Source organism: Felis catus, chromosome E3, assembly GCF_018350175.1.
Source record: "Felis catus isolate Fca126 chromosome E3, F.catus_Fca126_mat1.0, whole genome shotgun sequence".
NCBI classification, from domain to species: Eukaryota; Metazoa; Chordata; class Mammalia; order Carnivora; family Felidae; genus Felis; species Felis catus.
In genome coordinates, this window is record NC_058383.1 from 22,739,572 (window position 1) to 22,754,547 (window position 14,976).

At 42.9% G+C, this 14,976-nt stretch overlaps 1 protein-coding gene across 1 annotated transcript in view; it reads left to right on the forward strand.

The window, feature by feature from the left end:
- The first annotated feature begins 2,244 nt into the window (after nucleotides 1–2,244).
- Nucleotides 2,245–14,976, forward strand: part of COG7 (component of oligomeric golgi complex 7) — an 81,787-nt gene continuing 69,055 nt past the window's right edge. Inside the window, exons 1-4 of the mRNA XM_003998766.6 lie at nucleotides 2,245–2,634; nucleotides 7,200–7,348; nucleotides 7,644–7,760; nucleotides 11,072–11,240. Coding sequence (XP_003998815.2) covers nucleotides 2,466–2,634; nucleotides 7,200–7,348; nucleotides 7,644–7,760; nucleotides 11,072–11,240 — 604 coding nt within the window. The 5' untranslated portion in view covers nucleotides 2,245–2,465. The remainder of the gene's footprint in view (nucleotides 2,635–7,199; nucleotides 7,349–7,643; nucleotides 7,761–11,071; nucleotides 11,241–14,976) is intronic.

A 14,976-nucleotide genomic window follows, 5' to 3' on the forward strand; every position in this document is an offset into this window, starting at 1 on the left:
CTTGATCTCAGGGTTGTGAGTTCCAGCCTCACATTGGGCATAGAGGTTACTTAAAAATAAAATCTTAAACAAACAAACACACTTAGGCCATTAACCTCATACCATAACCAAAAAGTGAACTCAAACTGGATCACAGACATAAATGTAAGAGCTAAATTTTTTACAACTTCTAGAAGAAAATTTAGGAGAATTCTTCATGATTTTAGGTTAGACAAAGATTTCTTAGATTTCAAAGATTTCTTAGATAGTATGATCCATAAAAAAGAACAAGTGATAATGGAATTTATCAAAATTAAAAACTTTTGAACCTCAAAAGAGACCATTAAGACAATGAAAAGACAAGATAGATTGGGAGAAAATAGTTGTGAACCATATTTCTAATAAGGGAAGTCAGAATATGTAAAGAACTTTTTTTTTAATGTTTATTTTTGAGAGAGCATGAGCAGGGCTCAGAGCTGTCAACAGAGCCTGATGTGGGGTTCAAATTCATGAGCTGTGAGATCATGACCTGAGCTGAAGTCAGACGCTTAACCGACTGAACCACCCAGGCACCCCAGAATATGTAAAAAACTTTAACAGCTCGATAATATGAAGACAGGCAACCTTGTTTAAAAATGGGCAAAAGATTTAAATAGATGTTTCACCAAAGAAGATGTAAGAATGGCTAATAAGAACATGAAAATATGTTCAAAATTGTTGGTTATTAGGGAAATGCAAACTAAAGCAACAATGACTTACTACTACATAACCAATATTGGTGAGGCTATAGAGAAACTGGAACCCGCACACATTATTGATAGTAATGTAAAATGGTATAGGCACTCCAGGTAAGTTTGGCAGTTTCTTAAAAAGTTGAACATAAATTTATCTCGTAAGTTGGCAATTCCACTCCTTGGACTATATCCCAAAGTAATGAAAACATGTCTACACAAAGGCATGTAGTGAACGTTCACAGCAGCATTATTTAGAATGACTTTAAACTAGAAACAGCATAAATGTGCATCAGTTGGTGAATGAATAAATGAAATGCACTATTGTGTCCACACAATGGAATACTATACAGCAACATAAAGGAACAAGCTACTGACACATGGTACAACACAAATGGACCCCAAAAACATTCTACTCAGTAAAAGAAGGCTGATACAACAGACTACACAGTATATGATTCCACGTATCTGAAAAATCCAGAAACGGTACATTTATAGACCTCAGACTAGTGGTTTCCTAGGGCCTGGTGTGGGAGCAGAGATTAAATGCAAATAAGTAGGAAGGAACTTTTTTGGCTGATGGAAACGTTCTTGTGGAGATAGACTAACACTCTAAATTTACCAAAAGTCATTGAATTGTATACTCACAATGTGTGAATTTTATATCCTGTAAATTATTAGTAAAGTTGTTTTTAAAAAGTTCCTCGAGGAGGGGAGGGTCATATTGTAGAGGCACAAGGCTTCCAATACCACAGGACTTGATCAATTTGCTCCTATCAAGGATAGCGTACGAGCTTTCCTGCTTTGTGGAGTTAGGTTCTTAGATACAGTCTTCAAGAATTACCGTATGCACGGAGTCAGAGTATGCCTGGGGTGAGAACGGATAAATGGCAAAATTATTCACAATTGTACAGAAAGGATTTTTTTTTTTTTTTATTTTTTTTATTTATTTATTTATTTTTTTGGTTCCTATGACAAAGGAGGTCCTGTTTTCTGAGGCGTCACATTGTTTATTTTAGGCTGGAGGAAACAGTTACGTGCAGACCGGTGAGTTCCAGTTCCAGCGCGGTGTGTTGCAGGGAAGGACTAGGAGGCTCGTGTGGCTACACGGATGAAAGGAGCAGGAAGGATGGTGGGCACAGGCCAGATCTCGTAGAGTAAGTAGGAAGGCAGTAAAGCATGGTAAAGAGTTCAGGTTCCACTGGCGGGCTTGCCTGAGTTCCGATCCCCACAGTGCCACTTTCTGTCCACAAGACTGAACCAGTTGCTCAGCTGCCTCAAATCTTCATCTTTACGTTGGGGAAAATACTGGCACTTAAAGTACCGTGAAGACTGTGAAGTGCGCTAGTGCACGTAAGGGCTTTGGAGGAAGCACATACTTAGGCACGCGAACACGCACTTAAGTTAGCAAAAGAAGCGGAAGGCCCTCAAGCGCCCGCTGCTCGCCGCTCTCCGCCAGTGGCCTTGCGCCAAAGCCCAGCTCACCAGGACGCCCGGAACGCCCGCAGTCACTATGGTAACCGCCACCTACTTCCGGAAGAAGTACGGCGCGCGGCGAGGGCCATTCCGAGCAGTCTGTCTCGGAGAGTTGACAGAGGGGCCTCAGAGGGGTGAGTTGTGGGTGCCGTGGGTTCCGCCTGCCGCCCCCACCCCGGGCCAGCCCCGGTGCTCTCGCAGGGCCGCCCGCCTCCGCAGCCTCGTTGCCACCGGAGCCAGCTCTTCAGGCGTGGACGCCGGGGCCGAGGCGGTGCGGCCATGGACTTCTCCAAGTTCCTGGCGGAAGACTTCGACGTGAAGGAGTGGATCAACGCGGCCTTCAGGACGGGCCCCAAGGAGGCGACGGCCGGGACCGCGGACAGCCACGCGGCCACCCTGGTGATGAAGCTGCAGCTCTTCATCCAGGAGGTGAACCACGCCGTGGAGGGTGAGGCCGAGCTGTCCGCGCGGGCGTGGGGCGGCGGTGGGAACTCGAGCCCGGCCCGACCCTCCTGCAGTCCCTTCGGGGGAAGGTGTCAGCTGGCTGCCGCCAGTTTTTAAGGCTTGCCAGGTCTGAGGCTTGCTCTTCCACCCCTCGCGGTGCTGTCACGTTTCCTTTTATAACTTCAGTCAGAAGCGTGAACAACATTTCAGTATTTCAACAGTATTAAATAATCGTTGGCACGTGCTTATGTTTGGCAGAAGCGTATCAAAGCCGTATGGGACTGACACAAATCTGGGAGACGTTGTTTTAGCGGATTTTCATGTCCGTGAGGAAGATGGGCAGGCCTGACTGGAGACTTGAACCATCTTTTAAGGATAGTTAATTATAAAAAATAATACACGCCAGCAGCCATTTCATTAACACCTCGATTCGGTTTTTATTCAGGGCATACTGCACGCCAGTCTCTCTGCTCGGCTTTGTGGGAGAGACACCTTGCACAGACTGCTGGCAGGAAGCCTGTGATCCAGGATACGGAACTTTATTTTATGGATGTGTCCACTGTTTAAGAAAAGGCTGGTGTTGGTGGGGAGAGCGGGAGGGGAGCTGTCTTTCACTGCCGATCCTTTATTGCACTGTGCATCTTCTGCTTATGATTGAGCATCTGTCACGCATGTGCCCAGAAATAGGCAGTGGGCAAAAAGTGTACCTTTCAGGCAGTTGCTGCCTTGTGGGGAAGATACTAAACAGTTCACTTACAATGAGGGGTGGCTTTACCGCAACTAGAACCAGGAGCGGCGAGAGCTGGAAGAAGTGTATGGTTACCTGGTGTCTGGGAGAATCATAAAGGGCTATCCCTGTGTTAGGCCTTGAAGGAAGACTTCATAGGGCAAAGAGGGGGGACGTCAATAACAACGCGATAGCAATATTTGAGTCCTTGGAATGTGTCAGGCAGTCTTTTAAACGCTTTATATGTATTAACTAGGTGGTTCTCCAACCACGGGTGGCAACGTCGCCTCCTCCTCCCCCAGCCCCCAATATCTGGAAATTGGTGAGAGTGTTTTTATGCATTGCAGTGGTGAGGCATGTCACAACCATGGACGTTCAGTGGAAGTACCCAGCGATGCTTGATGTCCTGCAATGCTTGGCACAGTCCTGCACAATGAAGAACTGTCCTGGCCAGAATGTTAATATTGCCCCTTTTGGGCATAATTATCTAATTTAAACCTGGCAATAGTCCTTAGAGGTAGGCACAATTATTATTCCCACTTTATAATTGGAGAAACTGCAGCGGAGTGAGGTGACTTACCCGGTCATGTTGCTAGTGAGTGAGGCCGTTTGCATTTGCACCCAAGCAGTTGGTTCCAGAGCCCAGGCTCTTATCCATGATACTGTGCTACTTGTCTGGTATTAAAGGGAGAGAGGACACCACATGCAGAGGCATGTGAGTATAGAAAGGCCTAGCCAGCCCACAGAAGAGTGAGTTCCAACAGAGCTCCATCAATAACATCAACAAATATGAGTCACTGGTATGATGACCACAGGATCACACTTCCGTAGGGAGTGGGGAGACTTGCCGGAGATAAGGCAGAAAAGTAGATTGGGATCAAACTGTGAAAGGCCTTAAGTTTATTTATTTTGAGAGAGAGAGAGCATGCACGCACGAGTGGAGGAGTGGCAGAGAGGGAGAGAGAGAATCCCAAACAGGCTCTGCACTGTCAGTGCAGAACTGTGAGATCATGACCTGAGCCAAAGATGGACGCTGAACCTACTGAGCCACCCAGGTGCCCCCCAAAGCTTTATTTTTATGGAAGATGAGACCGTGGCTCAAGTCTTCAGTGAAGAGAGGTTATTGCAGAGGTTCAAGGAGTGGGTATTGAGGACTCCAAACTGGAGGATCGATTTGTTCATGAATTCAGTCAACAAGTATTGGGCACAAACTGTTCTCCAGGTTTCAGAGATCCAATGTTGAATGAGACCCAGTCTTAGGTTGGATAGGTTAACAGGGGCCAGATCATGCAGGGATTTTAATGTCACATGAAAGAGTTTGGATTTGAACCAAAATGAGTGTAATGGGATGTTACCAGACGATTTATAAGTATGGGAGTGACATGGTTTGATTCATGGCTCCATTCTGCTGGAGGCTGCTGTTCGGAAGGGTGGACTGTCATCATAGTGGCTTCAGGTGGGGTTATGACAGTGGACATGGTGAGAAATGGATAGATTTAAGATATTTTTAGGAGGAAGAATGGGGAGAACTTGCTGGTGGATTGGAATAAGGAATGAGAGGGGGAGAACATCAGGAGTGGCAGCAGGTTCTTGAACTGCCCAATTGTGGGCAGAGGTGCCAAACGTAGAGTGAGATTGAGAGAATTTGTAGTGAACATCCATACGCCCACTACCTAGAGTCTACAATTAATGACCTAACTATACCTCCTTTATCACAAGTCTGTCCACTTACCAGTCCCTCTCTCCATTCATCCATCTTATTTTTTGATGTATTTCAGAATGAGTTGCAGACATCAGTATCCTTTATCCCTGTGCATTTCAGTTAGTAGCCTAAACATAATAGAGTTCAATAAGTTCAGTACTTGTTTACAGCTCTGTTTTTCTTCACCCTGTAAAATTTACATAAGGTGAAATGCACGAATCCTATCTGGTGAGTGTGATGAGTTTTGACAAATGTGTACAGCTAGGATAACTCAAACTTCTGTCAAGAAATAGAATGTTACCATCACCCAAGACAGTGTCCCCATGTCCCTTTACGGTGAAATCTGGCCCTTACCCTCTCAGAGGCAACCACTGCAAGTGATGGTTTTAAAAATGGATACAGCGGTGCCCTGGTGGCTCAGTCAGTTAAGCATACGACTCTTGATTTCGGCTCAGGTTGTGATCTCACAGTTCATGAGTTCAAGCCCTGTGCTGGGCTCTGTGAACACAGCGTGGAGTCTCCTTGGGATTCTCTCTCTCTCTCTCTCTCTCTCTCTCTCTCTCTCAAAAATAAACATAAAAGGGGCGCCTGGGTGGCTCCATTGGTAGAGTGTCCAACTTCAGCTCAGGTCATGATCTCACGGTTCGTGAGTTCAAGCCCCACATCGGGCTCTGGGCTGATAGCTCAGAGCCTGGAGCCTGCTTCAGATCCTGTGTTTCCCTCTCACTCTGTTCCTCCTCCATTTGTGCTCTGTCTCTGTCTCTCAAAAATAAATGTTAAAAAAATAAAAAATATATAACAATGCAAATATTAAAAAAACATTAAAAATGGATACAAGAGTGGACTAAACTTGGGGGTGCTGTGGAGAGGGGAAAAAAGGTATACAGGAAACAGCAAGGGCTGAAGAGTGACTGAGGTTTAGCAGGTGGAGACCAGGCTGGGGCCATAACATTGTTAAAAGTCAGTCTTTGTGCAGAAGAAATCCATGTCCTGTGTTTGTTTTCTTAGTCTTAGAACTTTACCTGGGGTCAGTGCAGGAAACAGATTTTTACTTTACAGCAGAGCTGGATGAACAGGTTCCTGAACTACTTCTTCGAGATGTTAGAGTTCCATTCATTGCGCTGGTAGAGAAGGCACTGGGCTTCTTTGGTTGATTCCCATCAAATTGCCCTTTAAAGGCTTAAAGGGGTGTGCTATTAACTCTCCCAGTTCCACATAACACATCATAGTTTGCAAAAATGTTCAAGTTGTATTCTGCATTTGGGATGTCTGTGAAAAAATGCATCTTTCTTTCTTTCTTTCTTTCTTTCTTTCTTTCTTTCTTTCTTTCTTTCTTTCTTTCTTTCTTTCTTTCTTTCGAGAGCAAGCAGGGGAGAAGGGCAGAGTCGAGAGAGAGAGAGAATCCCAAATACGACGCAGGGCTTGATCCCATGACTCTGGGATCATGACCTGAGCTGAAATCAAGAGTTGGCTGCTCAACTGACTGGGCCACCCAGGCACCTCAAAAAATGCAGCTTACTTAATATCACTTGATCTCCTACCAGACCTGTTAAATAAGAAACTCTGGCAGGTGCCTAGGGACCTGTATTTAACTGCAGTCCAGTTGATGCTGAGAGTCTGTGGACTCTGTTTTGAAAAGACCATGGAATGCAAACGGGCTAGACACATGTAAGGCTTGGTTTCAGCTCTGGGCAATCTTAAGCAAGTTACTCAACCTTCCTAAGCCTCAGTTTTCTTATTTCTAAGAGGTGGCTACTAATGATTACTGTGGACATTAAGTGATAGAACGTTGGTAAACCACCTGCACATAGCTGGCATCTACCCAGTGTCAGATTCTTTCATTCTGTCTCCTCACAGAGGGAGTTGCACTTTCACTCAGTGGTGGAAAACAGTTGGTGTTGGGTCGGGCTGATGGTTCCTTCCTTGTCAAATCACGTGACCCTCACCCATCAGACTGGGGAGGACATGGCCCTGGCAGAGGCCACCTCCCGGCCCACCTCCTCTCCACCCCGCATTTCCCGCAGGCTCAGAAAGCTGTGTAGTTGGTAGTGCTTTGGGGAAGAGTCCCTTCCTGTCTCCTGATTTATTCAAGCTGTGACTGCTCCGATTTTCGCCTTTCATTCTTGGCTTCTTGCTGCAGAAACAAGTCACCAGGCTCTTCAGAACATGCCCAAAGTGCTCCGCGATGTGGAAGCCCTTAAGCAGGAGGCGTCTTTCCTGAAAGAGCAGATGATTCTTGTCAAGGAGGACATTAAAAAATTCGAACAGGATACATCCCAATCGATGCAGGTATTTTGGCTCCTGTCCTAAATGTTGATTCTTGGTTTTGGAAGACCTTCCCTCCCAACCTGAACTCCAAAGTCTGCCAGCCACTCAACACTCCTCTTTGGCTTGGTTCTTTCAGCTCGCACGTCTGTCTTCAGCACCTGCTGAACAATGTAGCCACATGATTGGTGTCGTAAGGGGCACAGAAGCTCCCTGAAGACAGGGGCACCTCACGGTGCTTATGTTTCAAGTCACTGGAGCAAGGTAGAGAAAAAGGAACTGCCATTCCTTAGTGTTTGATCCCTCATTTCTCTTTTAGGTGTTGGTAGAAATCGACCAGGTGAAGTCTAGAATGCAGCTTGCCGCAGAATCTCTTCAAGAAGCAGACAAGTGGAGCACATTGAGTGCTGATATTGAGGAGACGTTTAAGACTCAAGTAGGTTTTTTGTTCAGGGGATGTTGTGCGTTCTGTTCGGGCAGGAACGTGAGGTTTGGAGAAACCGATGAGAAAGTCATTTACTCGAAACCGTAAGGGGTAGTAAAACGCAGCACAGGAAGTGTGCAGGCAGAGGGTGGGAAGACCTGAAATTGCTCTGGGTCTTTCCACCATCTTGAGTTTGTATCTCCTGATTGACTGAAGGCTTCTAGTCACAGAGTTTAGGAGAAGCCTCAGTAAAAAAGGCAGAGGAAATGGATTAGGAGAGTGTGGAGCACAGGCAGAGGGACCTTACCCATCATGGGATCCTGGCAAGGTACTTAACACCTCCTGGGCCGCCAACGGTAGTGAGTAGGAATGCTTTTGATACCTGGTTATAAGGAGGAGGTCAGATGATGTCTTGTGAAAAACTCCTTTTCAGTTGTTAAGCAAAATGAATTCTTTATCCCTTTTGCTGGTTTTCAGAACTCTCACAAGTTTTTAAAAAAGTGCTTAGTGCACGTGGGGAAAAAATTCGTAGACAGGAATAAACAGCCAAAAACGTTTTCCCTGTAACCCTGACACCTCCCAGTGCCCTCATTTCCCTTCTCCGTACAAACTCTCGTACCACCTTTATACCTGTCCTTCCTGACACATACACACTTATATATGATCCCTGCCCTTTGGTTGCCATAAGTGGTAGCACATTGTGAACGCTGCTGGGCACTTTGTTTTTGTACTGAGAGATCTATTATTCCATATCAGTTATGTTTATCTTTAACATAGAGAGAGCGGGGGAGGGGCAGAGAGAGGGGGCCAGAGGGTCTCTTCTGACAGCAGAGAGCCTGATGTGAGGCTCAAATTCAGGAACCTTGAGATCACAACCTGAGCCGAAATCAGATGCTCAACCAACTGAGCCGCCAGGCACCCCAGTTATGTTTATTTTTAAGTACAATAGAGCTCCTCTGGGCTCATGACAAGGTAATTGATTTAGGCTTCATAGATGTGAGTTGCAAATCTTACTTGACTTCTGGCATGGATGTGACAGAGAATAGACCTAAGTACAGTCTCTGATTGCAATCTGTACACTACTAATATTAACTAGCTAAAAGTTAGAAAGCTGCTTTCTCCCCTCCCAGCTATCCTGATATTCAGAACTAATTGCCCACAAGATCGCCTGTATCCACCTGGACATCCCCCTGGACACTGTAAACTAAATTCATTACTTCTGTCTAGAACCACTGCCCATTTGCTCTTCCCTTTGGCCTCCCTCTCTTGGTTAATGGCGGCACTTCCCATGCAAGTATTGAGGCTGGGAACCTTGGCAGTCCTTAACTGTTCCCTCTCCCCATCTCTCCCGTCTTTCTCTGAAGTTGTCTGTTCCTTAGATCCCTCTGCCACCACTCTGATCAAGCTTCCCATTGTTTTTCTCCTACACCATTTCAACATCCATCTGTCACTGCTGGCTCCCGCCCTCTCATTGGCAAACTCAGTTGCTCCCTCCCTGTGCCTCTTGAACCATAGTCCTTAATTTGTATCCTGATCTTTCTGTATGTGAACCCAAGGGCTATCCTGTGATCTTTGTGTTTCAATACGGTGTCTGACACATCGTAGACACCTTTCGGATGCTGAAATGAAACAATTACTGCATTCTTAATTCTTTTAAAAAATAGCTTTTCTAATTATAAACATAGTTTTATACACAGAATCGGAAGCAGGCTCCAGGCTCTGAGCTGTCAGCAACAGAGCCCAACGTGGGGCTCGAACCCACAAACCATGAAATCATGACCTGAGCTGAAGTCAGATGCTTAACCAACTGAGCCACCCAGATGCCCCTAAACATAATTTTTTTAAATGTCTATTTATCTTAGAGAGAGAGTGCTCACGGAAGCGGGGAAGGGGCAGAGAGAGAGGGAGAGAGAGAATTCCAAGCAGGCTGTGTGCTATCAGCACAAAGCCTTCCTTGGGGCTTGAACTCATGAACCGTGAGATCATGACCTGAGCTGAAATCAAGAATCAGATGCTTAACTGACTGAGCAACCCAGGCGCCCCAAATTATAAACATAATTTGTGTGTGTCTGGAAGATTTGGAAAATTCAGAAAAATACAAGGCAGAGAACAAAATGAGCCTTATTCCTATGTCCTAGTAATATGCTTTTTATGTCTAGTAGGTATTTTTCTATGTATTTTTACATATTTGCACCTGTGTATTTTATATGTATGCATATATTTCAGGTATATAGACATTTACATATATTTTAGTGTCTATTCTTTTTTATCTTATTTTGCTATAAATAAATATAAAATCATATTTTATAATATATATTTTATAATCATATAAATCATATTTTGCTATGTAATTAATACTTTTCAAAAACATGATCTTTAATGGCTGCACAGTATTCCACATTCCATTATGAGGGACTCAGCCTTTATATTTTATTTGTTATCAGGGAGGATTTAGGTTGCTTCTAGGTTTTTGTTATTACAACACTAGAATCACATTAATTAATTAAAATGCATGAATATCTCTGTGTCCCTCTGATTGTTTCTTTTTTTAAGTCTTTATTTTTAAGTAATTTCTATACCCCACGTGGGGCTCGAACGCACAACCCTGAGATCATACTATACCAACAGAGCCAGCCAGGCACCCCCTTCTAATTGTTTCTTTAGGACATATTTTTAGAAAAGGAAATACCAGGTCAAAAGATATGAATAGTTTTCGGGGCACCTGGGTGGCTCTGTCGGTTAAGCGTCCAACTTCAGCTCAGGTCATGATCTCGTGGTCCATGAGCTCGAGCCCCATGTCAAGCTCTGTGCTGACAGCTCAGAGCCTGGAGCCTGCTTCAGATTCTGTGTCTCCCTCTCTCTCTGCCCCTCCCTCACTCACACTCTATCTCTCTCTCTTCCTCAAAAATAAACATTAAAAAAAATTTTAAAGATATGAATAGTATTCAAGGCTCTTGATGCATATTGCTAAATTGTTTCTAGAAAGACAGTGTAAATTTATGGTACCAGGTAGACTTTTTTCTTCACACCCTCACTAACAATAGCTATTATAATTTTTCCAGGGTTTTTCCACTTTGTTAGGAGGAAAACTCTTGTTTTAATTTTATGAATTGTCTTTTCATGTATTTTGTCCGTTCTTTTTTTTTTTTTTTTTTTTTTTAAGTAGACTCCACAACCAACATGGGGCTTGAACTCACAACCCTGAGGTCAGGAGTCACATTCTGTACCAACTGCACCAGGCAGGCACTCTGTATTTTGTCCATTCTTAATTGAAGTACCTGGGTCTTTTAAAGTAAATATCCCCAATTGTGGTCTTTTTATAGGACATAGCTGTGATTTCTGCCAAGCTGACAGGTCTGCAGAACAGTTTAATGATGCTTGTGGATACTCCAGACTACTCAGAAAAGTGTGTGCACTTGGAGGCCCTGAAGAACAGGCTGGAGGCCCTGGCCTCCCCGCAGATTGTAGCGGTATTCACCTCTCAGTCTATAGGTGAGTGCTAGCCCTTTCTCATCTTTGTGTGCACCTCTTTACAAAGGTCAGGCTTTTCGAGTCTTCAACCTCTTGAATGTCTTAATGTGGATTAAATTATGTAGATCGGAAGTTAACTTGTAACTTTCTGGGGTGGTCACCTTTTTTCAGTATTTTATACGATGAGCATTTTCAAACATACAGAAAAGCTGAAATAAGTGTACGACAGACACACCGTCTAGACCCCAGCCTGGTGTTTTACCAGATTTGCTTTGTTACTTACCTATCCACCCATCCATCTCCCTCTCCATCCATGTTCTGTTTTGGATGAATGTCAAAGTAACTGATAGATACCAGCATTTCATTCTTAAACGCTTCAGCATTCGTATCGATAACTGGAGTTCAGTATTGGTTTGTGATTCTCTTTTTTTGAGGTAAAATTTACATTTAGAGAAATGCGCAAATCTTAAGTGTACCGTTTGATGAGTTTTGGCCCTTATCAAGTATTATTTTTATTTCCTCTGATTTACTAATATGGGAGATCTATTAATAGCATTCCTAATATTGTATCATTCTTGCAACTCAAGAACAAGCCCCACATGTTTACGGGATATCTGTGTGTGTGTGTGTATGTGTGTGTATGCATGTGCATGGTAATGTACTACTGCATACTTTGCTGATACTTCATTTAGAATTTTTTCATAGAAATCCCCTTAGTAAATATCTTTGTCAGGCTTTAGTATCCTGGTTGTGTCGGCTTCATAAAAATGATTTGTAAGCTTTTATTCTTCCTTATTACTCTGTTAGGTTTTAAGGAACATTTTTATCAAATACTGCCATGGCTCCATTGAATGCTTTCTGCCTGCTGTTCAACTTGGGTGTGAATATTACAACTTCTGCCTTGTTTTTTGTTTGTATTTGCTTTAGTATGGCTTTACCCACTTTTTTTTTTTTTTAGCCTTCAAGCTTTCTGTGATGTTTTATTTTAGACTGGCTATTGGAGATGGCATATGGTTGAATTTTGTTTTTTGATCTAGTTCGTCCTTCCTTCCTTCCTTCTTTCCTTCCTTCCTCCTTCCCTCCCTCCCTCCCTCTTTCTTTTTCTTCCTTCCATTTTTTTCCTTCCTTCCTTCCTTCCTTCCTTCCTTCCTTCCTTCCTTCCTTCCTTCCTTCCTTCCTTCCTTCCTTCCTTTCTTTCTCTTTCTTTTCTTTTCTTTTTTCTTTTCTCTTCTCTTTTCTTTTCTTTTCTTTTCTTTTCTTTCGTGGCTCCTTGCCCAACATGGGGCTTGAACTCACAACCCTGAGATCAAGAGTCACATGCTGACTGAGCCAGCCAGGCACTCCTAATCCTTGTATTTTTTAATTTTATTTTTATTTTTTTTTTCAACGTTTTTTATTTATTTTTTTTGGGACAGAGAGAGACAGAGCATGAACGGGGGAGGGGCAGAGAGAGAGGGAGACACAGAATCGGAAACAGGCTCCAGGCTCCGAGCCATCAGCTCAGAGCCTGACGCGGGGCTCGAACTCACAGACCACGAGATAGTGACCTGGCTGAAGTCGGACGCTTAACTGACTGCGCCACCCAGGCGCCTCTCCTTGTATTTTTTAATAAGTGACTTTATACCATTTAGGTTTTTGTTTTAACAGAAATTTTCAGTCTTGTGTGTGTGTCTCTACATTTCTTGCTTACTGTTTCTGTTTTCTTTGTGTTTTTTTTCTCTCACAGATGATTTGAAAGATATATAACTTGATTTTCGTTTTTCTAGTGATTTATTATTTCAGATACTAAACTAAGCTTCTTTCTCAATTTATTGGCCTCGTAATGAAACAATATCTGACTCCCCCAGTTAGTGAACTTTGATTCCTCCTGCTTCCCACTTACCCCACTTCCCCACTCGATCTAGAAGATTGCATAGTCTAGAATTTTAATCATGGCATACTATCAAATTATTAATTATTAATTTTTTATCATAGGGCTTCTCTCTCTAAACTTTTAACTGTTAGACAATTATCATATTTTGTAATATTTTATTTTTATGTAACTGTTTTCTTTTTTGTTGTTAAATTATATTTGTTTTTAGATTTTTTTTTAATTAACTTGTTTTATTTTTTATTTTTTAAAATTTATATCCAAATTAGTTAGCATATAGTGCAACAGTGATTTCGGGAGTAGATTCCTTAGTGCCCCTTACCCATTTAGCCCATCCCCTCCTCCCACAACCCCTCCCGTAACCCTCAGTTTGTTCTTCATATTTATGAGTCTCTTCTGTTTTGTCTCCCTCCCTGTTTTTAGATTATTTTTGTTTCCCTTTCCTTATGTTCATCTGTTTTGTCTCTTAAAGTCCTCATATGAGTCAAGTCATAGGATTTTTGTCTTTCTCTGACTAATTTCACTTAGCATAATACCCTCCAGTTCCATCCACGTAGTTGCAAATGGCAAGATTTCATTCTTTTTTGATTGCCGAGTAATACTCCATTGCATATATATACCACATCTTCTTTATCCATTCATCCATCAATGGACATTTGGGTTCTTTCCATACTTTGGCTATTGTTGATAGTGCTGCTATAGACATGGGGGTGCATGTGTCTCTTTCAAGCAGCACACCTGTATCCCGTGGATAAATGCCTAGTAGTGCAATTGCTGGGTCGTAGGGTAGTTCTCTTTTTAGTTTTTTGAGGAATCTCCATACTGTTTTCCAGAGTGGCTACACCACCTTGCATTCCCACCAACAATGCAAAAGAGATCATCTTTCTCCACACCCTTGCCAACATCTGTTGTTGCCTGAGTTGTTACTGTTAGCCATTCTGACAGGTGTGAAGTGGTATCTCATTTTGGTTTTGATTTGTATTTCCCTGATGATGAGTGATGTTGAGCATTTTTTGGCCATCTGGATGTCTTCTTTGGAGAAGTGTCTATTCATGTCTTTTGCCCATTTCTTCACTAGATTATTTGTTTTTTTGGGTGTTGAGTTTGATAAGTTTTTTATAGATTTTGGATACTGACCCTTTATCTGATATGTCATTTGCAAATATCTTCTCCCATTCTGTCAGTTGCCTTTTAGTTTTGCTGATTGTTTCCTTCACTGTGCAGAAGTTTTTTTATTTTGATGAGGTCCCAGTAGTTCATTTTGGCTGGCCTTTGTTTCCCTTGCCTGTGGAGACGTGTTGAGTAAGAAGTTGCTGTGGCCAAGATCAAAGAGGTTTTTGCCTGCTTTCTCCTCGAGGATTTTGATGGCTTCCTGTCTTACATTTAGGTCTTTCATCCATGTTGAGTTTATTTTTGTGTCTGGTGAAAGAAAGTGGTCCAGGTTCATTCTTCTGCATGTCACTGTCCAGCTTTTCCAGCACCACTTACTGAAGACACTGTCTTTATTCCATTGGATATTCTTTCCTGCTTTGTCAAAGATGAGTTGGCCATCTGTTTGTGGGTCCGTTTCTGGGTTCTCTATTCTGTTCCATTGATCTGAGTGTCTGTTCTTGTGCCAGTACCATACTGTCTTGATGATTACAGCTGTGTAGTACAGCTTGAAGTCTGGGATTGTGATGCCTCCTGCTTTGGTTTTCTTTTTCAAGATCGCTTTGGCTATGCGGGGTCTTTTCTGGTTCCATACAAATTGTAGGATTATTTGTTCTAGCTCTGTGAAGAATGCTGGTGTTATTTTGATAGGGATTGAATTGAATATGTAGATTGCTTTGGGTAGTATCGACATGTTAACAATATTTGTTCTTCCTATCCAGGAGCATGGAATCTTTT